Source organism: Wasmannia auropunctata, unplaced genomic scaffold (assembly GCF_000956235.1).
Source record: "Wasmannia auropunctata unplaced genomic scaffold, wasmannia.A_1.0 LD335604.1, whole genome shotgun sequence".
In the NCBI taxonomy this organism is placed as follows: Eukaryota; Metazoa; Arthropoda; class Insecta; order Hymenoptera; family Formicidae; genus Wasmannia; species Wasmannia auropunctata.
In genome coordinates this window covers 8,209-34,742 of record NW_012027286.1, presented here as the reverse complement: position 1 = coordinate 34,742, position 26,534 = coordinate 8,209, and the positions used below count along the sequence as shown (strand labels likewise).

The 26,534-nt window shown below is 36.2% G+C and overlaps 5 protein-coding genes across 11 annotated transcripts in view; 2 read left to right on the top strand and 3 right to left on the bottom strand.

Moving 5' to 3' along the window:
* The first annotated feature begins 4,991 nt into the window (after positions 1 to 4,991).
* On the top strand, positions 4,992 to 9,643 carry LOC105456641. Its single transcript, XM_011700839.1, has 9 exons — positions 4,992 to 5,103; positions 5,273 to 5,380; positions 6,302 to 6,724; positions 6,889 to 7,134; positions 7,209 to 7,339; positions 7,431 to 7,589; positions 7,738 to 8,007; positions 8,228 to 8,479; positions 8,766 to 9,643. The coding sequence occupies exons 1-9, from the start codon at positions 4,992 to 4,994 to the stop codon at positions 9,102 to 9,104; spliced, it is 2,040 nt and encodes a 679-aa protein (XP_011699141.1). The 3' UTR covers positions 9,105 to 9,643.
* On the bottom strand, positions 9,630 to 10,682 carry LOC105456642 (hemK methyltransferase family member 2). The gene has a single exon (XM_011700840.1). It carries the CDS (start codon positions 10,667 to 10,669, stop codon positions 10,031 to 10,033), a length of 639 nt encoding a protein of 212 aa, XP_011699142.1. The 5' UTR covers positions 10,670 to 10,682; the 3' UTR covers positions 9,630 to 10,030.
* Positions 10,683 to 10,759: 77 nt separating this feature from the next.
* LOC105456643 (SNAPIN protein homolog) lies at positions 10,760 to 12,687 on the bottom strand. Its single transcript, XM_011700841.1, has 3 exons — positions 12,670 to 12,687; positions 12,382 to 12,565; positions 10,760 to 11,099 (listed from the first exon to the last, which is right to left on the bottom strand). The coding sequence occupies exons 1-3, from the start codon at positions 12,671 to 12,673 to the stop codon at positions 10,787 to 10,789; spliced, it is 501 nt and encodes a 166-aa protein (XP_011699143.1). The 5' UTR covers positions 12,674 to 12,687; the 3' UTR covers positions 10,760 to 10,786.
* Positions 12,688 to 15,817: 3,130 nt separating this feature from the next.
* Positions 15,818 to 26,386, top strand: LOC105456644. 7 transcript variants are annotated; one of them, XM_011700842.1, is made up of 8 exons: positions 15,818 to 15,930; positions 21,661 to 21,771; positions 22,551 to 23,138; positions 23,228 to 23,346; positions 23,412 to 23,570; positions 23,963 to 24,232; positions 24,707 to 24,958; positions 25,577 to 26,386. In XM_011700842.1, exons 1-8 carry the CDS (start codon positions 15,894 to 15,896, stop codon positions 25,883 to 25,885), a joined length of 1,845 nt encoding a protein of 614 aa, XP_011699144.1. In that variant the 5' UTR covers positions 15,818 to 15,893; the 3' UTR covers positions 25,886 to 26,386. The 7 variants fall into 7 exon arrangements, with proteins under 7 accessions (XP_011699144.1, XP_011699146.1, XP_011699148.1 ...); XM_011700846.1 differs by having other exon boundaries at positions 15,844 to 15,930; positions 21,502 to 21,771; XM_011700847.1 differs by having other exon boundaries at positions 15,885 to 15,930; positions 21,647 to 21,771.
* Positions 26,308 to 26,534, bottom strand: part of LOC105456645 (luciferin 4-monooxygenase-like) — a 4,992-nt gene continuing 4,765 nt past the window's right edge. Inside the window, exon 7 of the mRNA XM_011700849.1 lies at positions 26,308 to 26,316. Coding sequence (XP_011699151.1) covers positions 26,308 to 26,316 — 9 coding nt within the window. The remainder of the gene's footprint in view (positions 26,317 to 26,534) is intronic.

The following is a 26,534-nucleotide window of genomic DNA, read 5'->3' as shown; positions in this document are numbered from 1 at the left end:
ATTATGAAAAAAAGCAAATTTACATTTGCATATTATGTAATTTTACTTAAAAAAGAAAAGTAATGCGCGTATTTAGACATGAGCATTTAAATATTTCGCATAATTACAATCGACATTAATACAATTAGGTGATTGAGCGAAAGTGTTGCATAATTTTGAGATCCACGAAAGTGACGATTTCACATATATAAAGTAACTGTGAAAGTAACTATTAAATTATAGTTACTAGTCACTTAAAAGATTTAAGTTAAGTTACAGTTACACATGGAAAGAAAGTGACGAAGTTGAGTTACAATTATTGAAAAAAAGTAACTGCACAACTGTAACTTCGTTACAAGTGACGAGTTACTTCCCAGCCCTGTAATAAATTTCATTCCACGTTATCCTGAGTTAAACAAAATTCTTGTGTTAGTACATGTGTTAGTCCGATTCCGATTGTATACAGTTCCCGGTCAATGACCAAGGCAGGCCGCACGCGTATACCAATTTGAAGTCGTAATAACCTCGAGTAGCCCAGTTCCACGGCGGAGGCGCGGTCCCGGTGCTCGGGATTACGAAATCGCTGCATAATAAACGAGTGCTTGGCCCGCCTCGTTATTAAAATGCCGACATCGGCGACGAAGCGCGCGGCCGCGGCCGCCGGCGCGATGCGGCGCGGAGGAAACCGCAGCATCTCAAGTGCACGCTATACTGCACTTGCCTAATCGCGCGACCGCAAACAGCAACAGTTACCGCGTTCGCGTCGCGGACCGCCTGCGCGGAGTGTTACACGAATTTCGCACGACAATTGCGCGGCAAATGCGGGAGAGGCAGAGCGGACGCGCGCCGCGGCCTGACGTTTTCTTCGAGAGTTACGCGCAAATTATGGATATCCTAACACACCGAGAGTAGACGCCGAGAGTAACGTCGTCGAGAGGATTTCGAAAGAGTGCGCGCAGCGGCGCGGCGGCCGAGAGACGAGCGCCGACGAGAGGCAGGGGGAGCGGGTGTTAATTAACGCGTAATTAGTAACGGCGTGTTAATTTGATTTGTGCGACGTGACGGGGGCCCCAACTAGATCGGGAATATCTCGTGTACCTGCACGTACACGGCGCGTTCGCGCCAAATTCGTGCGGAAACGAAACGGTGGGAGGGGGGGGGGAATGCAAGACGCGCGCATGAATCTCCGCGACTCGCACGCGTCTCACGAAACCGCAACGATTAGACCGTTCGTCGCACACAAGTAGTTTAATGATATCGGCGTAGGTATCAATTACATATTGCGTGTGCACAGCGATTACGTTGACCAGAAACGTAATTTTCTCGGATATAATAAGCGCGGCCACTTATCAACGACGCGCGATTTCCATTCAACCTTAACCCTCAACTGTATATATGTATATATAGATGTGGAGTCTGAGACTTCTGCCACTTACTTTATTACGTTCTCCTCCTGCAGAAAAAATAAAATTAGATTTTGCGCAGAATTTAATGTTAAGAAATACAAGAGAATGCAGCAGGAAGCGGTAAACAAAATAGAGAGCAATTACTTCTATTTCGCCTTTTTTCAATGTAAAAAAGTAAAAGTCCCGTTAAAATTCTACTATGTAATGTAATCTACTTGTGTCCACAATTACGAGAGTAATTAACCGATTAAACATGCCGCTCTTGCAAATACGACTCTTTGTTGTATTTTTTTCTTTTTTCACACTCGAGAATACCTCGCGCTACGAAACGCATATCGCTATGCGAGATTCTCATCCGAAATCAGATTATATCTTAACGGGTTTATCTTGCCATCGCACTCTCGTGCATGTGTTTGTAATTTTTATTTGATTAAACCTAATTGGAATCTCCGCGACTTGACGCAATCGAGTCCAATTCCCTGACATTATCACAACGGAAATTTCTCTCCCATACTTATTTTCATAATTTAATGTATCCATCGTGAGACTCGAGAAAATCTCTTCGCATATACGCGCGTCGATTGCAATGTAAAATATACTAAAGGGTCCTCGGTTCACAAAAGGTTCGACAAGGAATGAGATTTGCGAAATCCGCGTGTCGAGAACGCATGATCGAATCGAAGATGCGAAGGAGCAAACATTTTTATAATTAGAATTCTGCGGAGATAAGTATCTCCAGCCGCGGCCAGTCCAATTATATAGAAGTAAAATCCCGCGGGAGATAAAAAATTTAGATACTAAAGGGTCGTCGATTCTCCAAAGATTCGCGGAATGAGATTTGTGAAATCCGCGTGTCGAAAACGCATGGAATCGAAGACGCGAAGGAGCAAACAATTTTCATAATTAGAATTCTACGGAGATTAAGTATCTCTGGCCGCGGCCTAGCTGCAGTCCAAATATGGAGGTAAAATCCCGGAGAGATTAACAATTTTTCGCAGCCTTATCGATAATCAAGCGGGACGAGCGAACGTATATACATGTATATATACAGAAGGGGAAAAGCACACCAATTTATCTGATTTATCGATCGGCTGAGAGATAAATCCCGCGACAGGCCCCGCGATGCGTGCGTATATGTTCTACCGTGAAACACGTGTAAAAGCGAGCGCATGCTCGCCGCCGGTATACCTCTCCTATAATGCACGTTCCTCTAGCCGGCGCGGTGCGCGACTTTCACCTTTCACCTTGCTCAAGCACGATTCCACTGTTGACTCCGCGATCTTTTATCCCACCGCGCGGCGCCATCGGCCCCATCGGATGGATGCATCGGAATCGTATATATACATATACGGGGCGCGCGGGTAGCAACCGAAGGCGGCCGCCGCGCGTCACGATTCGGTTTCACTGGCCGGATCCCGGCTGGCGTAAAACTAAGGCGATGGAAAGCATCTCGCCTCTCCGTATCCGTGCAGCATCCTCGCGCGCACGGCGCATCGCATGCTCTTTCCCAGCATCGGGTTTATATACCTATATACAGCATCGGTTTAACCGAGAGAGTGACCGTTTAGATTTCAAGTTCGTGTAACGAGATAATGAGACGCTCGTTTAGGCCCGGGTTTAGGAAGGGGTGAGGGGGCGGGGGACCTGGGAGGAAAAGTTCATTAAACCGAGGAGAAGTCGTGCGGAGAATCTGCATTTCGTAATGCCGCAAACGAGTAATTATCTGTCAAGTCGTGCGGATGATTGAATATCACAATACCGGTGCATGTGTGTGTGTGTGTGTGTGTACGTGTGCGGTATCGCCGCCGCAATTATCGTATCCCAGTAATTATTTTAATACAATGATTATATCATCGCGCATGAATCGGAATTGTTATTTGTTCATTGTAATCGCGCATTTGACTAAATTAAATATTAAAATTTTAATTAGATCACAATCGATAATACTGTCTATTTTATTCATACGTTAAATTATAAATTTTATTCATGCGAGAGAAAGAGAGAGAGAGAGAGGAGGGGGGGGGGAGGGACGGGAGAGAGTCTACAAATTTTCATCTATAATAAATATATTTTATTTGTTTGTTTACGCGACATCGTACGAGAGAAACGCGCGACTAAAGCAACCTGGGACTAAATTTACGATGATCCCGGACGCTGTAATATTATACTGAAGACCACACCGTGAAAGAATGTCGTCTTACGTACGCAAAAGAAAGCAGCGACATCCGGATGACCAAACAGAAAAAAAAAAGATACGAGATTATAAGTGCTCGTGAACATACCCGTAAATTATCCCAGCTAGATGGTCTAGGAATTATGAGACATGTGAGACGAGACAGCGCGCGATTACCTATGCCGCGCGGCCGTAATCCGTCCTGACGAAACACGACGCGTTAACGCACAGCGCGCGGCGGCAGCAGCACGTGAGAAGTGGCGAACAATAATGGAAATACGACGGCTCCAAATTAAAAGATATTTAGCGATCGCGATCCGAGATTAAGGAACGAGCGCGCCGTTAAACTCGCGCGCTAAATTTTCCGCTAAACCTCTGTCGTAATAATTGCCCGCGCCGCGGTTTCTTCCCTCTTTATCTTATTTTTCTCTCTCTCTCTCTCTCTCTCTCTCTCTACGACGATTAATTTCGCCATGTTCGCCGGGGACCTTGGAGGATCGCGTCCATTCCCAGCCAACTGCATACAAGCTCGGCGGCGGCGGGACGATTATCCGTGTAAAGTCATCGCGTTGCCGAAATAATACGCAGCCTTGCCCGCAATTACATGGTTCTAATCCGTGCAAGAGAGAAGGATGGAATTTCCATTCGCGGATACGGAACCTTGGATATTCCAGCGGGCAATTACGGTCCAATTAGAAAACCGCGCCGCGGGTATCCCTCGGCGATGCTACTTTCGAAATTCGCGATGGGGATAGTATACGTACGCGTCGCGCGGGGCCAGCTGGGGCCGCGCGCAACTCGATCACGGCGGTTCCGAGGCACGCACGTGGAGACCTTGAAGAAACACCTAACGCGCGCGCGTGCTTAAACGTATAGATACACATAACTGTGTAAACAGTGATTTTCATAACCGTCAACGTAAAAGTTTTTCATTTGTACGCGTCTAAGAGAACCACGCGGAAGAGCCCAGACCTTGGGGAGAAATCATATACACGCGCGCGCGCTCCTCTTCTCGTGATAAGTCATCTCGCTTGCACGGTGACGTCAACTGTCAAAAGCTACGATCACGGTCATAGATTTCATAATGATCACTTTCTACTTTCGACCGGAGGGAGGAGGGGAGGGGAAGGGGGGAGACCAGCGTTCTATACCGCCATCCGCGCGGACTCATCATCATCATCATCATCATCATCATCCTTGGGTGAACCCCCCCCCCTCCCCTCGTATTCCACGGCGTTGCAACGCGCGAGTCAATGACACTTAACCCTCGTGGCGTATCGTAAGACGATTTCGCGGCGGTTATTTCCATCGAAGAAATTCCGCCCGCGAAATCGAGAGTGCATAGGTATATTGACACGCGACGAGATGCGGGGAGAGAGAAGGAGAGATGTGAGGTGCTGTCATTAACTGAAGTAAAAATTTACAGGCCAAGGATGAGGCTGATCGCGGCGATTCTCGTCGTCGCTCTCTCGGGTGCAGCTGCGGTGTCCGGCCAAGACCTCGGCGGTCACGCGCTCTTCGTGAGAACCGCGGACGCGGATCCCGGTAAGAAAAAAAAAAAAAAGATATGCGAGAGGACTCTCCTGCAGGAGTCCGCGCTCCTCGGAGCGCGTTCGCGGCGAAGGCGCGAGAAGCGCCACACGTATACAGTGGCGTTAATTGTGGTGATATAAATGCGAAATTGATCACAAACGAATGGTTTAAAATTCATTAGCACGCTCGAGAGTCCAACGGGCTGCTACCACGGTATCGCCGGCAGACATGATGGCGCACAATATCCTAGAGTGGATTCAAGGGCTCTACCAGCAGGGCACACGTAAAAGTAGGTTTCCGAGTTTCGTCGTCGTCGTCGTCGTCGTCGTCGTCGTCAGCGGCGGCGGGAAGAATGGGGCGATAGGAGGCCGCGCAAATTAACGAGTATTCCTTTCTTCTTCTCACGATGATGGAATTTATAATCGTTGTCTAACGTACGTTGCGCGCTGATTTATAGACAGTTCAGTGCCGCTGATGGTCGGAGATGGACGCTATTATACGGACACGGACGTATATATATTGAGCAAAAGAAAGGCTGCAATTATGCGCAGCCGATATTATATCGCCGCACCGATTTAGACGTTAGACGCACAAAATTTATTAATCCACGAGCTCGCCGCGCTATTAATCAATCATTTTAACGTGGCATTTGGCCGTCACGGAAGTAGAGCTTTATGTTCGACGCTGATGGAATTGGCTTTGATGCACGCTTGTCGCGACCGACTATAAATCGTTCCCTCCTATGAAGCACTGTTAAGTTAATGCACTCTTAATTAACTCTTCAATATGTACTTACTCTTTTCTTTCATCTCCTCTTTTTAATTAAAATTCAAAGAAATTGATGAACGTGTATAAAACTGATGGATATTCACAGCACGTCGAATGATATATCGATAACTTCAATGAAATAGTATCTACATTTTTGAAAATTTTGGACGATTACTTTGTCCAATTCTATTTTGTCAATAATAAATTTCAAAACAGCATGATAATTTTAATCCATAAAGTTCTTATTTCTTGTAATTTTGACACATTCATTTAGATTAAAAATAGAAAAATTTTGAATAGAGAATGTCTATCATACGAGTGACCATTTTGAGAAGTTGAGTTTCGCGGTACTTTATACAATACACTTCATTGATGCCATCGTTGCGTTTCACGGAAACTACCGCTAACGGATTCTCACTCTTGAGTCCACGTATTTTTGCAGTTCGCCAGCAATCGGACTCGAACGGTTACTTGCCGCCCTACAGCACTCAACGGCCGCCTGAGAAACCGCGACCTTTCCAGGCGGCCACGGGTTCTCAGCAGAATGACGTAACGGGCTACCCCGCGCAGCGGCCGTCGTCGCAGTACACCCCACCGGACCTCGGCGGTTACCCGTCCGGGCAACCCTCGACGCCGTTCTCCACTCCGAGACCGAGCCAGCAGCCCTCGTCGACGTACGTGCCGCAGGGCTTCAGGGGCTCCACGTCCTACAACCCGCCCCGGCCGAGTCAGCCCTCGTACAGCAACGCGGGCTCGTCGGCTTTCCCGCCGCTGATCTCCCCGGAATCGTCGTCCACTTACCTTCCGCCGCAGCCGCCGTCATCGACCATCAGCCCGAGACCGTCCCCTTCCGAATCCATGATCGGTAAGTCCCTCTCTTTGGCGTCCAAATTTCCGAAAACACTCTGAAAGAACTCTTTAAGTAGACCCACTATAACAATAAGTAGCGCGTCAAGTGAAATGAATTTCGTACATCAAATCAACCGGAAGAGATTACCGGGATTCATGCCATCCGACTGTCTCCTTCAGGAGTCTCAGGACCCTCAGGACCAACCCCGACAAGAGGCTATCCTAGTACAGGTTTCCCCAGCTCGGGGGCGGGATTTACGCCTTCGACAGCTGGATATCAAACCACCGGAAGACCATTCCCTCCCTTTACTACACCAGGTGAAACTGGCGTGAGTGCTGGTGGTAGTGCGGGTACCACAGGAGAAGGCCCTGGAATTTCAACTGCAAGTGGTACTGCTACTGGTGTTTCAACTACTGGTACTGGAGGTATGTATTCTGTTTTTATACAGTCAATATAATATAAACGGCACACAGAAATAATTTGATTTTTCATTGTTCAGAGGTCACTCAAACTGTGGAAGATCTTAGTCATCCCCCGCATATCCATAGTCTTGATGTCGAATGCAGTAAAACAATGATGACGATCAATATCGAATTCAATCGCGCTTACGACGGCATTATTTATTCTAAGGTGAGCACGAAAAAAAAACGAAAATAAAATCATCTCTTGTATGTACAAAAAAATCACCGGGAATAATGTATCGATTTTGGTCCAATTTCAGGGATATTTCATGAATCCGGAATGCACGTACGTAAGACAGAATTCCGGCTCGACGCAGTATTCTTTCACTGTGAATCTGGACTCCTGCGGAACGCAATTCATCAACGATTTCGAGGGCGAAGCTGGTCAAGCGTATCTGGAAAACGTCCTCGTATTGCAAGTCGGTGTCGAAATAACTAAATTTATTTGCTTGATTTTCCACGGATTTTATTTGTTACACTTAGCTCGTAGAAGAAAAAAAAATAAAATCACGTGATCGAAAAAATATGATTATTAGACTTTGAAATAAAAAATTCTTATTGCTAAAGAACGAACCGGGTATACAAGAAGTCTGGGACACAGTTCGAAGAGTGCGATGCCTCTGGGAAGGGAACATCAATAAGGCTCTAACGGTGAATCTCTCAGTAGATATGTTGAACCAGGAGATAGTTACCTTCAGTGGCGATACCGCGACAGCCAAACTGGATATCCAAATCGGCAAAGGACCTTTCGCACCCGCGGCCGACGGACTCGTAAAGATCGGAGAAACAATGACCTTAGTGGTCTCCGTGGAGGGCGATCCTGGTTTCGATCTTCAGGTACGCCATCGAAAATCATCTTAACACGCGTAATAATTCATACAATAGTATTACTCCAACATGAAAAAGAGTGCGTACAGATTTTTAATTTCATTGATTCAATGAATGAACAAGAAATAATTATTTTTCGACGCGTTCTACTTTCATTTTTAAGATCAACAGAATTTTAAGATTGATTGAGCAAATAAGAAATAAAAATATTTATAATTACTTTCTCAAGGTGCGCGACTGTCTGGCGCGGGACGAAGCCTCGACCAACATGCTGCAGCTTACCGACGAAAGGGGCTGCATCTTAAAACCGAAGCTGTTCGGTGCCTTCCAAAAGACAAACGATACCGGCAATACGGGCGCATCTATTATCGCTTACGCTTTCTTCCAAGCCTTCAAATTCCCCGACGTTATGGATCTCTTCATCGAATGTAATGTCGAACTGTGTAAAACTAATTGCGAACCTTGTCCGGAAGCAAATCAAGTAAGTAAAAATCAAATAATATATATAATATTCGATAAAATTATACTTATCATTATATTCGCTGAAATTGACAATTGCACGACGTATCCTAAAATCGTCATTTTTTTAATATGACAACTCAAAAATTTTTCATACGAAAATTCATCAAACATTTCGAAATAAATTATTCTAAATTTTACGCAATTCTTCATTTAGCGAGATAAGTCGTGCCAGAAAAGCTTTACACATTTTTTTTATACAGTTACACATTTTTTTCACACGTTACATCTAAAATAATCTGTTTTAGCAAATTGAGCCCGGAAGACGTCGTCGATCGGTAACATATGCTCCGCCGTCGAGCAACACGACGAACGCGGTTCTGTTGTCGGATCCGGTTCGTGTTGGACGGCGTTTCAAAGTGATCATGTTAGACGACTTGAGCGCAGCATCCAGCCAGATCCTCGACAGTATGGAGGAAACGGCGGTCGAGGCGATGATAAAAGCGAAAGAGGTCTGCATGAGCAACAGTGGATTTTACACGACCTTCTCTCTCATGTTAAGCACACTCTTCGTCGCGACCATAAGCGCGGCTGTGCTATATGTTAAATTACAACGGATCCGCAATCCGAAATTCGTGGATTCGTAGGATTATGGTATTGTTCTTGCAATCTCTTTATCGAAACAATACCAGCTGAAGGAAGTTGCGTGGAGAACAACAAACGCGTGCCAGTAATCAAATAATAACTTAAACGATAAGAGCTATTGTTTCCATCGCTTCGTAATTATTCAATCGCGGAGGAATTGCTGAAGAAAAAACGTATATTACGGAATTTGAAACAACTGTTATTAATAGTTGATATGAGAGCAGAAACTTTTTCCTACGTATATTGCTTCTAAATATTTATAAATAAATTCTTATAAAACATTACTTTCGTCCAAACGTAGGAAATTTATTCTGCTCGGATAACAGAACACACAGAGAGAGAAGCCATATATAATTTACATATCAATTTATAAATATATCTAACAAACTATTCGTGCAAGTCCTCGAATGACGATAGTGCTCATTTTGCGTAATGCTTTGAATACCGATACGATATGGTATTTATTGCGATTTCAATGTCAGCAATGATAATGTAAATCTTAAGTATTTGAAAAATAAATTATGATATTTGTAAAAAAAGACATGGCCTCTTTTTTATCATCTCCTTCCTTAAACAATCACTGCTAAAGACATAATAATAAAAATATACATGGACAAGGAATTATATTATTGTTTTAAGCAATATACTTATAATTATGTCTATAATAATAATAATAATTAAATAGTATACATAAATTTACAAATAACATAAATCATATTATAGTTATTTACAAAAAGTGCATGATTCAAATAAATGTATCTTACTCCACCTATAATTTTACAAATTGTACAGATATTACACAAATATTAATTAAATCTAGCATGATAAATAATATAAACGACGATGTCTTTATCTTTATAGAATGAAAAAAATTTTTTATGTTTTTTTTTCTGTAGATGTTATATCCCTCCCGTGTGATATCAACTTCTCATTTCTTGATTTTACGAAATCGTAAAACATACAAATTCTCTCCTATTATTTTTCGATTGCGAACAATTTCACCAGACATATTTAATTTTCGAAAAACACTTATGATATATTCAGGATCGTTTTCCTTAATAACAACTAAATAAAACAATCCTGTATCTGACAAAATTTTGGGAATCGTAGGGAATACCTGTTCCATAACTTGCCGCCCATTTTTACCGCCCGCCCAAGTCTTGGATACAAGTCTATCATCTAATAGCTCCTCATCTTCTGTAACTACATACGGGGGATTAAATAAAATAATGTCAAATGTATACTTGATTTGTATACAATCTAATAAATTCATTTGGAGAACATCTACATTGACCGAGTTAGTCAGACTAGTTCCTCTTGTAACCCGACACGCGTCAGGATTTATATCAATGGCAATACAGTGAACGTTATGTTTCTTTAATGCCATTGCCAGAGCCGTGATAATTATACCGGATCCACTGCCTATCTCCAAACAAATTTTTGGTTTTATCGCACGCAACATCTCTAAATCTGCTTCCAAGGCGTCTATCAAAAGATGCGAATCCTCACGAGGCTCGTAAACTGTCTCACGCTCCTCGTCAGTCAGTTTAACTAACGGGGTCTCCATAATTCCATAAGAAAAAATGTAACAAATTCTTATATAAAACTTATAAATAATTGTTTAGCAACAATTTGGTCGTAATATCCCGTAATATACGTTTAATAATAACGCTACTTATATTTATTATTGCTGCTTATCAGTCTCCGCTTTAGCTGGCTCTTCTTTGTCCGCTTCGACGCTGGTGCTGCTGTACGCGGAACTATTATCTAAGAGCGTCTTTCGTTTGGCAGTGCTCTTCTCGACAGCTTGATGCACCTTGTTCAAGCGCTCTTGGGTGGTCTGCAAAATGTTGCTAACAATGGTGATCTTATGCTTGGCGTTAACAAGCTTCTTCACGTAGGAATCTGTGTCCAGCGGATACTGCAGGGCTTCGTTGATCTTCTGAAGCTCCTCCGTTAAGGATTCAATCCGTTGCTTCAGCTCAATTTGGCATATCCTGTACAGAAGAGAGATGTATAAGCCAATGAATTCTCGATTTTTGCACGCAACATATAGGATCTCTTTTCTATTCCTGCGCCTAAACTACACTAGAAGTTTCTTTCTCGCTTTTGCCAAGTGTTAAACATATACCTATTTCACGTTAAGCGCAAAAAAAGTATACACATAGAAAACAAATCATATATCTGAACTAGATGTCTCACACTCTTTGCACTTAAAGCGAAATAGATATATTATAGATTTGATATTTGGCAAAAGCGAGAAAGGACGTTCCAGTGTTTTTGAGCAAGAATGAAAACAGATCTAAGGAATGACAAATGAACAAATGAATAAAGATAAATGTTATTTCATTTGATCAGCTATGTTTTAGGAATGTGCGATCAATACTGTATTGCATTATTCTTTGTTTTATTTTAACATTCCAAAACGTTGCTTTCGAGGAAAATTTTACTAAAAAGCTATACAGTTTACATTATGTGTATTATAGATTTTTAATAAAACTTTACTCGAAAGCAACATTTTAGAATATAGTCTTAACTCAGATAACCAAGTGTCTCAGCAAAATTGTACAAATCTGTAATTACTTATGATGCAACTTACTGTATACTTGTCTTCGACTATTCTGATATTAAAACACGCAGGCAACAATATTACATACCTAACCTATGTACAGCCAGCAATTTAACTGTTAAGATAGCAGCATCGATGTAATATCTCGCATTTAGCAATACAGCATTATAACCTTGAAAATTATTATATAGCAACTCAACAGCAACAGCACAACTTGATAATATATAAGCAAATTGTGTTGCTAGTAAAGGTTGTCATCATATAAGATAATTATCCCTATTAATGTGCCTGTCCCGCGCTTTTATATTTAAATCAGTCATAAAAATAAACTGGTACAAATAAATAAACAAAGTATTTTTTTTATTAAGTCAATACTTTAATTTAATAAAAAAAAATAGGGACAGTTACCCTAGGCGTCAATTTGCTAACAAATGTGGACACAATTGCTGTAATTTAGTAGCAACATATATATATATACACATAATTGCAAGCAACATGCTAGTACAGACACGTAATTACTACTTAGATAATAAACACAATAAAGACAGATCGACGCTGATAGCGTGCTCCTTAAACGTTATGTCCCGCGAAAGAATGCAGAAACAACAAATGCCCAAAATGCGACCGCGAAATGAAAGAGACGTTTCTGACTCGGCACGTTAGTGCATGCGCCCTGCAACTTTTCTCGCGAACGAGAAAGTCGTGATTACCTTGTAGCGCGAATTCTATCATCCAGTTGATCCACCGTGGGTTTCAGGAGGCTCATGAGACCCTCTGTCAACGCATCTCGAGTAGGATTTTCACAAAAGTCATCTATCTTGTCGTCGATGGACGTATTGTCACTCGCTGTATCAATGTCCATGTTGCGACTGTTCATTGTACGAGTGTACGACACTACGACGTGAGGTTAGAATGGTTAGGTTAGGTTAGATGCGGACAGCACAGTAGACGGAGCGAGCAAAGGTGAGAGGGCGAGACGGGTCACGGGCGAGACGCACCCATAAAATAAATCTCATATGGCTCGAATGGTCACATCGCTCAGCGATTAATTCGCGTCCGCTCTTCGAAATATGTTGATTTCGATGATTTTCAACAGAGGATGGAAAGTTATCTTTTCAATTACTTTGCTATAGTTATTGATTTTTAAAAGTAACTTACGTTACCGTTATTTAAAAAGTAATACTTAATAATAAGTAAAGCAATGATTCGTTACTTTTCCATTACTTTTTAAATGTTGAAACATGATCAGTTTAAGTAATTTACTTTTGCAATTTTTTTTGTTTTAATATTAATATAAAAGCAATGACAGACCGATATGTAAAAATTCTACAAACTATAGTACGCACCAATTAAATTTTTGATTTTGAAACGCATATATATGTTATCCGGCTGATATTTTTCACAATAAATTTTTCACAGTATTATTTGAATTAAGATATTAATGTAAATATTACCTATTAAATTACAAATTACAATTGTTAATTTAATTTGCGATTGATTGGTTTATGCGGCATTCTTAAGACGTCATAAACCAATTACAAAGCCGTGTTAACATCTTAAGACATTATTTAAAACAGTTTTGAAATAAAAACAAAACTACATATATGAATCCTAGCTGAAAATTATACATACGAAAATTATATATTATAGGTTTAATTTAAAATGCAAAAATAATTTGTTACCGAAAAAGTGTAACCGTTACTGTTACAGTTACAAAAAAAAACAGTAATGCCGCTATTAAAAAAAAGTTACAAAAAAAATAATTGCAACTGTAACGGCGTATAAGTTACGAGTTATACTTTCAATCCTTGATTTTCAAAACTTCAAATGAGATGACTAAAGCCAGGTTCTGATGTACATACACTGCCGGTACTGAAATTTTATAGTTCACGTTACATATATATACATTATAGATTTATTATACTACTAACAGTACCTGGGTAGACATCAATTCGATATCTACGGACTGATCATGTGTCTGTCTGGATATATCAGAACAGTTCAAAGAACGCATTATTGTAACGATTTGTGAAGTTGCAGGGTTCCGATCGCCTTGTATTTCTTGATTTTTGCTGCATAAAGTGAGGCCTTTACTGAAAGAATGAATTTCATGTTCAAGACAAATTATCGTGATTGTCTCGTAGAGTGTCTCAGATATGCGTATGTCTATCACTAGCGAAAGTGTCAGTAAAGCAGATGAGAATCTGAATTAATTAATACATTGATTTTGGCATTCTGAAATCTTTAATTTCCATTTAATTAGAAAGCCTTAATGATACGGAAATTCTATATGCAAGGCGCGTGTCTAATAAAAAAATCCATTACTAACAATAAGTATTATATATAATGCATTGTTGATGCAAACGTGCGAAAAATTCCTGATTCGTGCGAGCGTAATCAATATACGATTGACATATTATATAAATTATTTTAATTTTTAAAAATTATTTGTATTATCATATATGTAATATATGTAATATATATTTTATTTAGATCGCAATCTTGAATTAATTGGAACAAATATATATCGTATGAAAATGAGCGTGTAGTACGTGGTAGTGATGAAAATAAGAGCATCGATTGATTACATTGACTTTACAATGCCTTATTAATTTCCTACATATAAATATTTATTTAAATATGATGTAAAAATTATTTTCTACAATTTAAAGAATGTACACTCACGTTATATTCATCAGTCCCGCGAGCGCGATTAAATCTGTGTGGAAATAATATTAAATATTTATTTAACTTATTCCGATAGATATTTGACTGTTGAATTTTTTACGAACCCATGGAAGATTTTTGAATTAATCATCAATTCATATAAAGACGTGTTTTGTTCAACAATGAAATTGGCACAGCTATAAATATATTTTTGTCTGTATTGTTCCTGTTCAGCTTTCTCTTTCAATCATAAAAATCATTCCCATTCATTCCTATTCATTCAGTTAAAGATCAAAACATCAAAACTTGTCACGAATCTCTATCATCCCATATTTAGCCGAACATGACTCTCAAGAATCGATCTTGTATTTAGTTATTGTTAATAATTCTATTTCATCTCTGAATTCTGATTTGATCTTTCAATCTTTAATATCTTAATCTCTAGTAGAGAAAGTCATAAAAAGAAAGCGATGTTAAATCCAATTTACTTCAGTCAACGTCAACGATACATTTTCAACAATATATTTTAATATTAAATGAATTTTTAAAAAAATATTAAATAAATATTAATATTAAATAAAATGATATTAAAAAATTATATTTTAAATTAAAAATAGGTTGATCAATATTAAATAATTTAAAATTTTAATGTTTTTTGACGATTAAATGATATTTATACATATCACACCAAACAAATAAAGAGTCTTTGTTTTATTAATTTATTAACTGAAGTTAACAGATTATTTATAAATTACTACAGAATGTTTTATTAAAGATTTGACAACATAATTGCTGAACGGAAGATGTTTTTAAAAAAATGTTATTACCAAATATTATACCTCCGATAAACATAAGCGAATAAATCTTGTAATAATTGTTAATCAATTTGCGTTTATTTCGTGGAGCACTCAAAAAAAGTTTCAAATAAATCTTTACAGAGGATAAAATATGCAATTTAACGCGAAGAAGACGTTTTTAATCTTTTGTCGATGCCCCAAATTGTATTTATGTCGTGTTAAGTTTTGTCTTCATGTAACAATATTTTTATTCTCATTCTAATAAAACAAAATAAATTACTGGATATCTAAACTCTAGTTATCTTAAATTAATTAATATTTTGTTTAACACTTTTATTTTTTTTAGAATATCACTTTTATTGCTGAAAATAATGTTTTAATCATTGTCACAATATCGAAACATTATTAAATATTTGACAATGATAACAATATGGATAAAATAATATAATCATTTTTACTACTAATTTCACAACTGAAATGAGTTAAAGTTTAATCTTTGATGAAACTTCGAACGTGAAATATTTGTGCCTAATGCAATCTCAGTAAGCACTTTTTTCATCCCGCTGATGATAAAATTACGACAGGCACAATCAGAGTGATGGCTCTTTTTGCAGAGTCTGTCTGGATATAAGAGTGCAATACTTATATAAAGCTGAAATGAAGATGTTTCCTATTCACTTTTACCTTTCTCATAAAGGCGTGCACAACGCAAATTTTCCGGCCGTCAAGATCAACCTCAACTACTTATTATTTTGTATATGCGGTGTCAATCGTCGAAAAGAATTTCATTCGCAAGTGAGTTACAAGATTTATTATATATATTTACATATACATTTTATTATTATACATATATTATTATATATCTTTATATTTTATAATTGAGAGAAAATTAATAATTATAAGAAAAGTATTCACATAAAATTTATTAGAGCACTTATAGAAATTTACATTAACTTCTCTGTTTTTCGACACACTTAATCCATGCACAATACACCCGTCGCCTAGTCAGTGCACAAGCTTTATTATTGCCTATAAAAGAAATTTTTGACTGGTCTCTCAATCATGTATGCGCTGTTCCTTTCATATTTTAATCACTGACAACTCGACGATCTTTTAAAACACTTTTGAGTGACCCAAACGGATGGTAATAATTGCCTTGAATTAATTGTTTTGCATGTGCATTGATCAAAAATGTTGAAAAGCAAAATGATTCTCACTTAGATTCAAGATTAAAATAAATGAAAATTTCTATTGATGTGTAATAAATTTTATACAGATAATTATATTTGTTAATTTTTATCAGTAACGTTATATAAATGTTAAATAATGAAGGTGCTTACAAGTCATTTCGTGATTCTTATCCATATATAACGTTAACATTAGTAATATTTTTTGTAAGCAAAGCATGCATTTTTTTAGAGATTATCAGTTACAACATTACATTATTCGTCGGAGAGATCAAGACTTTTTACATAAACGAGTATTTTTAATAAAATCAATTTGATAAAATAGTTTTGTCAGTGCTTTTCTTGAATGTATAGGATATTAAAGCCGCGAGTAAATTGCAACCGACAGAGAGAAGATATATGAGATGCGAATGTGAGAATCAGTGTGTGACAGTGAGAAATGATGATTGCGCGTTTCATTACATTCTCAGAAGGAAACGTGTACACGTGTGAATATATGATATACATATACGTGCAAATAATGAACCACATGATGGTACAGATATATACTTGTTGGACATGTAAATAGATATACGGATGTCGTAAAATTTGACTGTTATTCTTCCTTAAGTATCTGACGATAAACAGTCAAATACATCAAATGCAAGAAATCAATTGCAGAATTTTCCCCACTTAGAATCTTAGCAACAAATTTTGTCATAAATAAATAAGTAAATAATAAATTTTTTATAATGTTTTTAAAATTGAAAATTTGTGTTATTATAGTTTAAAATTTAGGTTTAAAAATATTGGGTTTAGACAAATTATTATGTCACAATAAAAAAATGTTTTTTAATTACGACACAGCACGACATAAAAAAAACACAAAAAAGTTTCCATAATAACTACATTTTTACGAAAACTCCAAAACAAAAGTATTGAAGTTCAAAGTGCAGTATTTTAATTTTCTTTTATTATGTGGAATAAAAGTTTTAGATCAAAGTAGAATTGTTTTGCTCATTCACACGCCGCGATAGTAAAAGTTATTTCGCTTGTCTTCCGCACTTCACGCAGAGATACAGAAAAAAATTATTATTTTCGTTGCACACACTTCATGACATTTAGCTTCGCAGATTAGACGTTACGAAACGCACGAAGGAATAAGAAGAACTTGCGACATGCTTGGATTCTATCATATTCGAATAAAATTACGAATGCAGTAATATACCAACAACAAATTTCTTCTGCATTAAATTGTGTCACTTGTACTAATATTAATATAATAATCATTAATACTCCTTAAAATTCAGGCGATTTTTCTGTATTTACATTGTGCTCATAATTAAAGGGCTTGCTGCAACAATGGGCTAACCCATATTTTGTAAGAAAGGAGAAAATAAACTGTGAACATTAAAGTGATGTAAAATATATCTATTTTCTACCAATGTCACATATTTTGCTACATTAGGAATTAGCTCGTTGTTGCAGCAAGCTCAATTGTGGAATTCATAATAAATTAAGTATCAAGTACAATTTACAAAAAAAAAGTAATAATTTATTCACAATTTATTTATATTTAGTGAACATGAGCTATAAAGAATTGTGCTTTTTAATAAAATTCTTGATAATTTAATTAATTTAAACCGAAAGAAGTAATTTTTTATAAAGATATTTTCTTAATATATATTTCCCAATACAATACACAAAAAAATTATTAATTAAAAAATTTACTTATTTAAAATTAATAATTAAAATAATTAATAATTAAAATTATTTAAATAATTATTAAATGAATAAATTTTTGTATTTATTTTATTTCAAAGATACCGTCAAAATGATTTTAGATTATTATTTTAAATTATAAAAAAATCGGCATAATAATAAATTGTTATCAAAATGTACTGCAGTTAATAATTTTTTTGTTACGCAATGATCAGACTTACAAATGTTCAGATTTCAATAAACAAAAATTTTGAAGCAAGAACTTTGTAAGAATTTTTTCTCTACAATTCACAAACACAGTGAATTATGAACTTTAGGAAAATTATCAAAATCATTTATTTATCAGCGTTCAGCTTAGTGTCGTATTTTTTTCCTATCCGTTTTATTGACATCCGCAGTATTGACATCCTTTCGATAATTACGGTACTTAATTTTCTACAGCACTGTATGATGGTAAAGACAGGTGCGTGAAGAGTAAAAAAGAGAAAAGATAGGAATCGTAGGGGGAGATGATACAGAGAGAAAGGATAAATAATGCTCGTATGTGCGCAAAGTATCTATATTAAATGTCAATGAACGGGAAAATATTTGAAAAATGTGTACATTTTGTTGTTTCGTGCAATTTAACAGAAAATATTTTCCTGAGAAAATATATCTTATACGCTTTGATGGTTACTTAAATTAACTCGTAAATCTTTATCGTAAGACGAATTGCCTTATTAAAAGATTTGCGGCCAATTCTCTGTTTAAACAATTATAAATTTTTTCTCTCAACCGCGATGATATTATTTCTTGTCGATATGCAAGAAGCCCACGGACAATGCATGAATTATTCCGTGAAAAAATAGAAAAATCGGCAAAGAGTAAATTAGAAATCCATCGATAAGTTGCACTTGCACAATTTTCACTATCAAAGGCAATTAATAAATGAATTCCCATTTCACCGACTATCGTACTTCATACGGAGCAATTTGGAGTCGCCGACTGCAGATATTGTGTCGCGATTGTACGTCGCAAAGTTTGTAAAATCCGAGTATCGAAAACAGATAACACAATGAAAGATTTCAGAAATAAATATTTCTACCTCAATAATATATAAATATAATATTTCAAAACCGATATTAAAACGGCATATTTCTTTGAAACATAAATTGTAATATTCCTGATGGAAGATTTCGAAAAACTGCATCTTCCATACATTTGAAACTCGTATCGTTGATGAGCGAGGAAGAGAGGCTGATTAGCATCGAAGCGCTAATTTGATTTGCGGAAATTCCAAATGAATCGAGAATTATTGTTTCAATTTACCCACACAGTACAGTAATTTGCGTTTGCCAAATTACAATAACAAACGAAAAGTGAAACGCGAAAATCCTCTGCATATCGCATACATCACATAGCAGCATTTATTGATATTGACATAAGCATCAATTATTTGTGTGTACACGTGTGTAAAGATTACGTTGAATAGCAATGACGAAACGTAATTTTCTCATGGATATAATAGTTACAGAACTAATTGTCAATCTTTGCTCTATTTTAACTTTTATGTGCCGATTTTACAATAATTCTTTGCCGTTATGTACTTTTTACATTTCTGAGTATTACGAAATATAATTTCTTCTCATTTAAATAAAAAAATCTTCTTAAACGAGTTTATCTTGCCACACCACATGTGTTCAAAATTTTAATTTGATTTGACGTAATGGAAATCTTTAATTAACACAAACCAGTCATTTCCTTACTATTGTAACAATTAAACACAAACTTTTTTTCCATATTTGTTTTCATAATTTAATCCGTCGATAAATAAAATTCAAGAAAATTTTTACTTCGTCGATTATTATAAAAATCTTCCGTTTTTACAAACTTGCAGAATGTGATTTATGAGTTATAGTACCAAAAGTTTGTAAAATTCGGCTATCGAAAACAAATAACGCAATGAAAGATTTCAGAAATAAATATTTCTACCTCAATAATATATAAATATAATATTTCAAAAAATCAGAAACTTAGAATGCTATTGGCTGAAATGGAGAAAAATTTAATGGAATTTATCGATAGATAGATTCCGCAATAGGTCTCACGATCCGTACGTTTATACACGTCTTCAACGTGAATCCTGACATGCAAGCGTGTGCCTGTCGGTAGCTCTATATAGCCCGGCGCAGCGCGACTTTCACCTTTCACATTCGCTGAAGCACGATTCCACTGTTGACTTCTCGATCCTCTACCCTACCTATCCGACGAGACACGAGTGCACGAGTGCGGGAAACTAAAGGTACAGTGCGCGACGATTCGGGTTTCACTAAGCAGATTAGTGACATAAAACTGACAATGAGGCAAAGATTTACGGTGCTTCCCCGCAAGTCACAACATCGGATTAATGAAAAGTGACCGTAACATCCCGAGTTTGCGTAATTAGATAATGATGCTCGTTTAGACGCTGGAAGGTTTGTCAAATGGAAAAGAACGAGCAAAACGGTAATTTTGTCAATTCTATGTTCTTTTCATAATCATCGTGCTTCTCCTCTCATATTTTTATCTATCTAATCATTTATCTGTGTAATCTATCTAATTAAATCTTTTTTGTTTCACACAAAACCGTAGGCAAGCGCGAACAACATACGCATATTTATGACAAGGTATATGTGATGATTCTGTGTGATATTAATGAAAATTAATTATGGAAGTTTTATATATGGATAAAAAAATATTTCAACATCCGAACAAGCAGAAATACGAGATGAATGAATACTCATAAATTAATAATCCTACGTATAAAATAATCTGGAATTATAAGACATTTCAGATAAACGTACATTTATTAGAGTTTAATTATGCGGCATAATCCATATACAATCGTTTCTAAGAAGATATTACACGCTAATAAAATTCTACACATAAAAAAAGAAGCGAATTACAGTAATATAGAGATATAGTTATATAGCGAATTATAGTAATAAAAACTATATATAATATAAATAAAAACATTTTTTTAATCGCAGTTTAAGATTGAACGTTATTTACACGCTAAATTTTCTGCTGAAGATCTGTCGAAATAATTGCGTGCGGTTCTTTCCTTTTTTTTCTCTCTACAATGAAGTCTTGATTGTTCCGTCAATTACGGTCCAATTATATAAAACCACTGTATATATTCTTCGGCGACAATGCTTTCAAAATTCGCGATAGTCGAGGTAAGGCAGACGTTATTTCATGTACCTTGCGCGTTTCGCAATCGTCGACGCAAATTTTCGTTAATCCAAAATACGCAAACTCAGACCTCAGGAGAAATCACAACAATCGCACACTTTCGTTCTTCACCTCATTATATAAGTCATCTCGTCGCTGTACCATAGTGACGTCAAATGTCGAAAACTGCGATTACACTCACAACGATCATTTTCTGCTTCTGACGCGAAGACCAACATCTATCGCATTAAAGGCTCAATCCTTGGATGTATTCTCTCATTTTCAGTTGTGTCGCTGACCGTTATAACATATCCTGAATTCGATTTCGCGAAACGATTATTTCTGTTCGTCCGAACTTTCGTCCGAAATCGCGTGACTATTGACAGAGAAAGGTAGGGAAAAAAAGAAGTTCGGTCATTAATTTAAATAAGATTTACATTCTAAGGATGGGATTCATCGCGGCGATTGTTATCATCGCTCTTTCGGATTCAGCAATATGCAACCAAGATTTTCAACGGTCGCGCAATGTTTGGGAGAATCCCGAATACAAATTCTGGTAAGAACAAGATGTAAGAATAATTCGACTTCTCCTTAAACTCAATCGAGGGAAAAAAGAGAAAGGCCGTATTGTCGTGATGTTAAATGCAAGTTTGATCATAAACTAACTGTACAGAATACATTAATCAATCACGCTCGTGAGTTTAACGAGCTATTACACTAATATGCAAAAAAGCTGCGATCATGCACAGTTAATGTCTCCGCTTTTGATTCACACATTAGAATTATTATTCTTAATTCGCAGCACAATAAATCATTTTATCGTGATATTCTAGACATAAGTTGCTTCACGTTCGACACTGGAAACACGTTCAAACTGGTTTTAATTTTCGCTTATTCTAACTAAAAATAATTATTTTTTTTTCATAATTATTAAAAATCAATGCATACTCAATTAATTCTTAAAAATTATATTTTTAAAATTATACTTTTCTTTGCCATTTCTTAAAACTACTTTTTTATATTAAAATTAAAAAAAAACTAACAAACACATAAAAGTAAACGATGTTTATAGCGTGTGTTTGCCAATTTTTTATTATAATTGTTTTCCAATTCTATTTTTTAGTGTAAGTTTTAAAAAAGGAATCTATAGTATTTTTAATTAATACAATATTTTAGTTTGTATATATTATAAATGGTAAATAAAATATTTTTTAGTAGAAAAATCCTACCGTTTACGTGATATAGAATTCAAGAAGTACTTTTGCAATCATATTTTTCATTGATGCCATCTTTATGGAGATTGATTTTTCGACGAGTAAAATACTATTTTTACAGTTCGTCCGCAGTTGGATTCAAATACAACTTTCAATACGCAGCAGTCGCTTGAAAAATCTCAAAACTTGCAGTCGGGAATAAACTCTCAACAGAACGACATAACGAGCCACCGCGTGCGGCGGCCGTCACTGTTTCTCACCCCGCCGAAGATCAGTTACTCAGCATGCGGGCAAACTTCCTCTAAGTCATATCCTACGCCAAGATCGAGTAGCCAACAACAGTCATCAATGTGTGGGCGGGAAAGTTTTAAAGGCTCCACATATAGTAATTTTCGGTTGAATCAACGTCAATATTCATCGAGCCTTTCGTCCCTGAATATTCCAGAAACGTCGTCCACTTCCTTCCCGTCAGAACCTCGGCTTTTTTCAACGACTAGTGCAAGACCGCTTCGTTCCGCCTCCAGGACTGGCAAGCAATTGGGCGGATTTACGGGTGGAAATGAGGGCATTTCTGGAATTTCTGGAGTTGCATTCGCCGCATACTCACCCCCACGAATCCCTGTTCCAAATGCGATAGAAATGACCACTTCTTTGATTGGAATTGACGCGGACGGTTTAGTCGATATACGGATTTATGAAAATAAATTGGGTACGTTGTCTTTTGCTAGTCAATATAATATAAACGCAGAGTACACAAAAAGAATAATATGCATTTTTTAATTAAAAAAATCACTCAAGCTGGCGGTGATCTCAATCATCCTCCGCATATCCATAGCCTTGACGTTGAATGCAGTAAGACAATGATGACGATCAATATCGAATTCAATCGCGCTTTCGACGGCATTATTTATTCTAAGGTAAGTGTAAAACTCTCTTGCTCCACAAATTATCAATAATAATATCGATTTTACCCAATTTTCAGGGATATTACACAAATCCGGAATGTATATACGTAAAACAGAATTCCGGCTCAACGCGGTATTCTTTCACTGTGAATTTAGACTCCTGCGGAACTCAATTCATTAACGATTTCGAGGGTGCGACTGGTCAAGCATATTTGGAAAACGTCCTGGTATTACAAGTCAGTGTCGTACTAATTAAATTTCTTAGTTTGATTTTCCACAATTTTTATAAGATTTTATTCGCTTCCTTTAGCTTGCACGAAAAATCACATAGTTGGATTTACATACGGAGAGAATTTGCTTTTCAAATTTACTCAGAAAATCATGTTAATTAAGGGAAAACATATTTCGACAAATTTTATATAAATTTTTCTATTTTTTTACTGTGCACTACAATAAATTTGGTGTAGTATATATTTAAAAAAAAAGTAAAATTTACATAAAATTCGTCGAAAACTATGTTATCCCATGATTAACATAATTTTCAAATTTTAAAATAAAATTCTCTCCGTGCAATTATTGAATCATTAGATTATAATCATTTTAAAATAGAAAATTTTTATTGCTAAAGAACGAACCGGGTATACAAGAAGTCTGGGATGCAGTTCGAAGGGTACGATGCCTCTGGGAAGGGAACATTAATAAGGCCTTAACAGTGAATCTTTCAATAGATATGTTGAATCAAGAGATAGTTACCTTCAGTGGCGATACCGCGACAGCCAAACTGGATATCCAAATCGGCAAAGGACCCCTTGCACCCGCGGCCGATGGGCTCGTAAAAATCGGAGAAACAATGACCTTAGTGGTTTCCGTGGAGGGCGATCCTGGTTTCGATCTTCAGGTACACATCGACATTTTGCACACATAGTGATGTACTACAAGTAATTTATGTAATGGAATTACACGTTTTAATACATAGTAAAATAAACAATGTAAATGCGATTAATACATAAATACAAGAGAATAATTGCGGGTTAATAATACTGTGGAACAAAATTTGATCTTTTTTTCGCATCACGAGTGTGAATAGTCATTTTCGACGTATTTTTGCCTGCTGAAAATACATCAAAGAGGCCGAAAACGATTTTTATTTTTCTCAGAATTGTGATGTGATAGGCAATTTTTGCCAACGGATTTGTTTAGCAGACAAAAATACGTCGGAAATGACTATTCACACTCGTGATGCAAAATGGTGTTCCACAGTGTAATTACTCCTTGACGTGTTCCACTTTCAAATTTTAGACACAAAAATTTTGTCAAGTTTTAATTGCAAATAAGAAATATGAATTAAACGATTTATAATATTACTTTCAAGGTGCGCGATTGTTTGGCGCGAGACGAAGCCTCAATCAACATTCTGCAGCTGATCGACGAAAGAGGCTGCATTGTAAAACCGAAGTTGTTTGGTGCCTTTCAAAAAACACTAGTGGATACTGGCACAGGTGCTTCTGTTATCGCTTACGCGTTCTTCCAAGCTTTCAAATTTCCCGACGTTATGGATCTATTCATTGAATGTAATGTCGAACTATGTAAAACTAACTGCGTACCTTGTCCGGAAGCAAATCAAGTAAGACACAAAAATCAATTAAAATTATAATATATTATATATAACACTTATTAACATTATTTGTCTCACTCGCTGAAATTAATATTTGTATGACATATCTTGAAGTTATTAATTGTTTTATGACAATTCGAAAAATTTTTTTGCATAAGAAGTTATAAAATATTTTATAATAGATAATTATAAATATTTAATGATTTTATATTTCACAAAGATTATATTAAAGTGCTGGTTATCTTTTTATATTTATTATACAGGTGTCCCGAAATTCGCGAATCAAAATATCATAGCAAGAAAGTCTTCGAAAAATTAAATACAAAGGTTATTTGTAAATTTTTATTTTAAGCAATAGATTTTAAGATATAAAGGTTTAAATTTAGTCAATTATAGATAGTACTCGCATGAAGTACGCGACCACTATAACACTACGACGCACTCACGGATATGTTTCCGTTTAATCATAATCTATAATTGGCTAAATTGAAACTCTTATATCTCAAAAACTGCTTAAATTAAAATTTACAAATAACTTTTTTACTTAATTTTTTGAAGACTATACTTGCTATGATATTTTGATTCACGAATTTCGGGACACCCTGTATATAAAATAATTTGTTTTAGCAAATTGAACCAAGAAAACGTCGTCGATCAATAACATATGCATCATCTTCAAGCAACTCGGCGAATTCGGTTCTGTTATCGGATCCAATTCGTGTCAGACGGCGTCTCAGAGTAATTATGTTAGACGACTTAAGCATAGCGTCCAGCCAGATTTTGGATAGCATGAAGGAAACGACTGCCAAAGCAACAAAAGAGATCTGTATAAGCAACAATGGATTTTACACAATATTCTCTCTTACATTGGGCACGCTTCTTTCCGCGATCATAAGCGCAGTTGTGTTATATGTTAAATTACAGCGGATCTGCTGAGTAAAGTTCGTGGATTTCTAAAATAATTATATAATGTTTCAATATTATTATTGTAGTAGTACAAATTAAGAAAAGAGTTGCATAGAGAACAATGCGTGCCAGAAATCAAATGATAACTCGAACACTAAGAAGTTATTATTTTATAATTTTGCAATCATTCAAATTGCTAAGAAAATGCTGAAGATCAAAGAAAAACTCGAAATATTTAGATTATTTATTGACAGTATTTGAAAAACCAACAAAAATTTTATGTTATTTATTGTTTTAAATACTTACAAATTAATTTTTAGAAAACATTAATTTTATTGCAAAAAAAACTTTCTATTTAATGTAAGAGCAGAGAAAACAATTACATGTTACATATTATTTTATAAATAACAAAAATATTAGTACAATCCTTAAACAATACTGTACTTACTTTATTAGTAATACTTGAATACCAACAAGATATAGTATTAGTATATTTATTATAATATTAACATTAATATATCTTATGGAATATAAATTTTAAAAATATAATATATTAATCTGGCTCATATCATTAAAAATTAAGAAGTATCCAAAGAAGGGCAAGTGAGCCTTGCACGAAATTAGTGCTAAAATTACATATATTTAAACAATAATCATTGTAGATCGGAAGAGCACACGT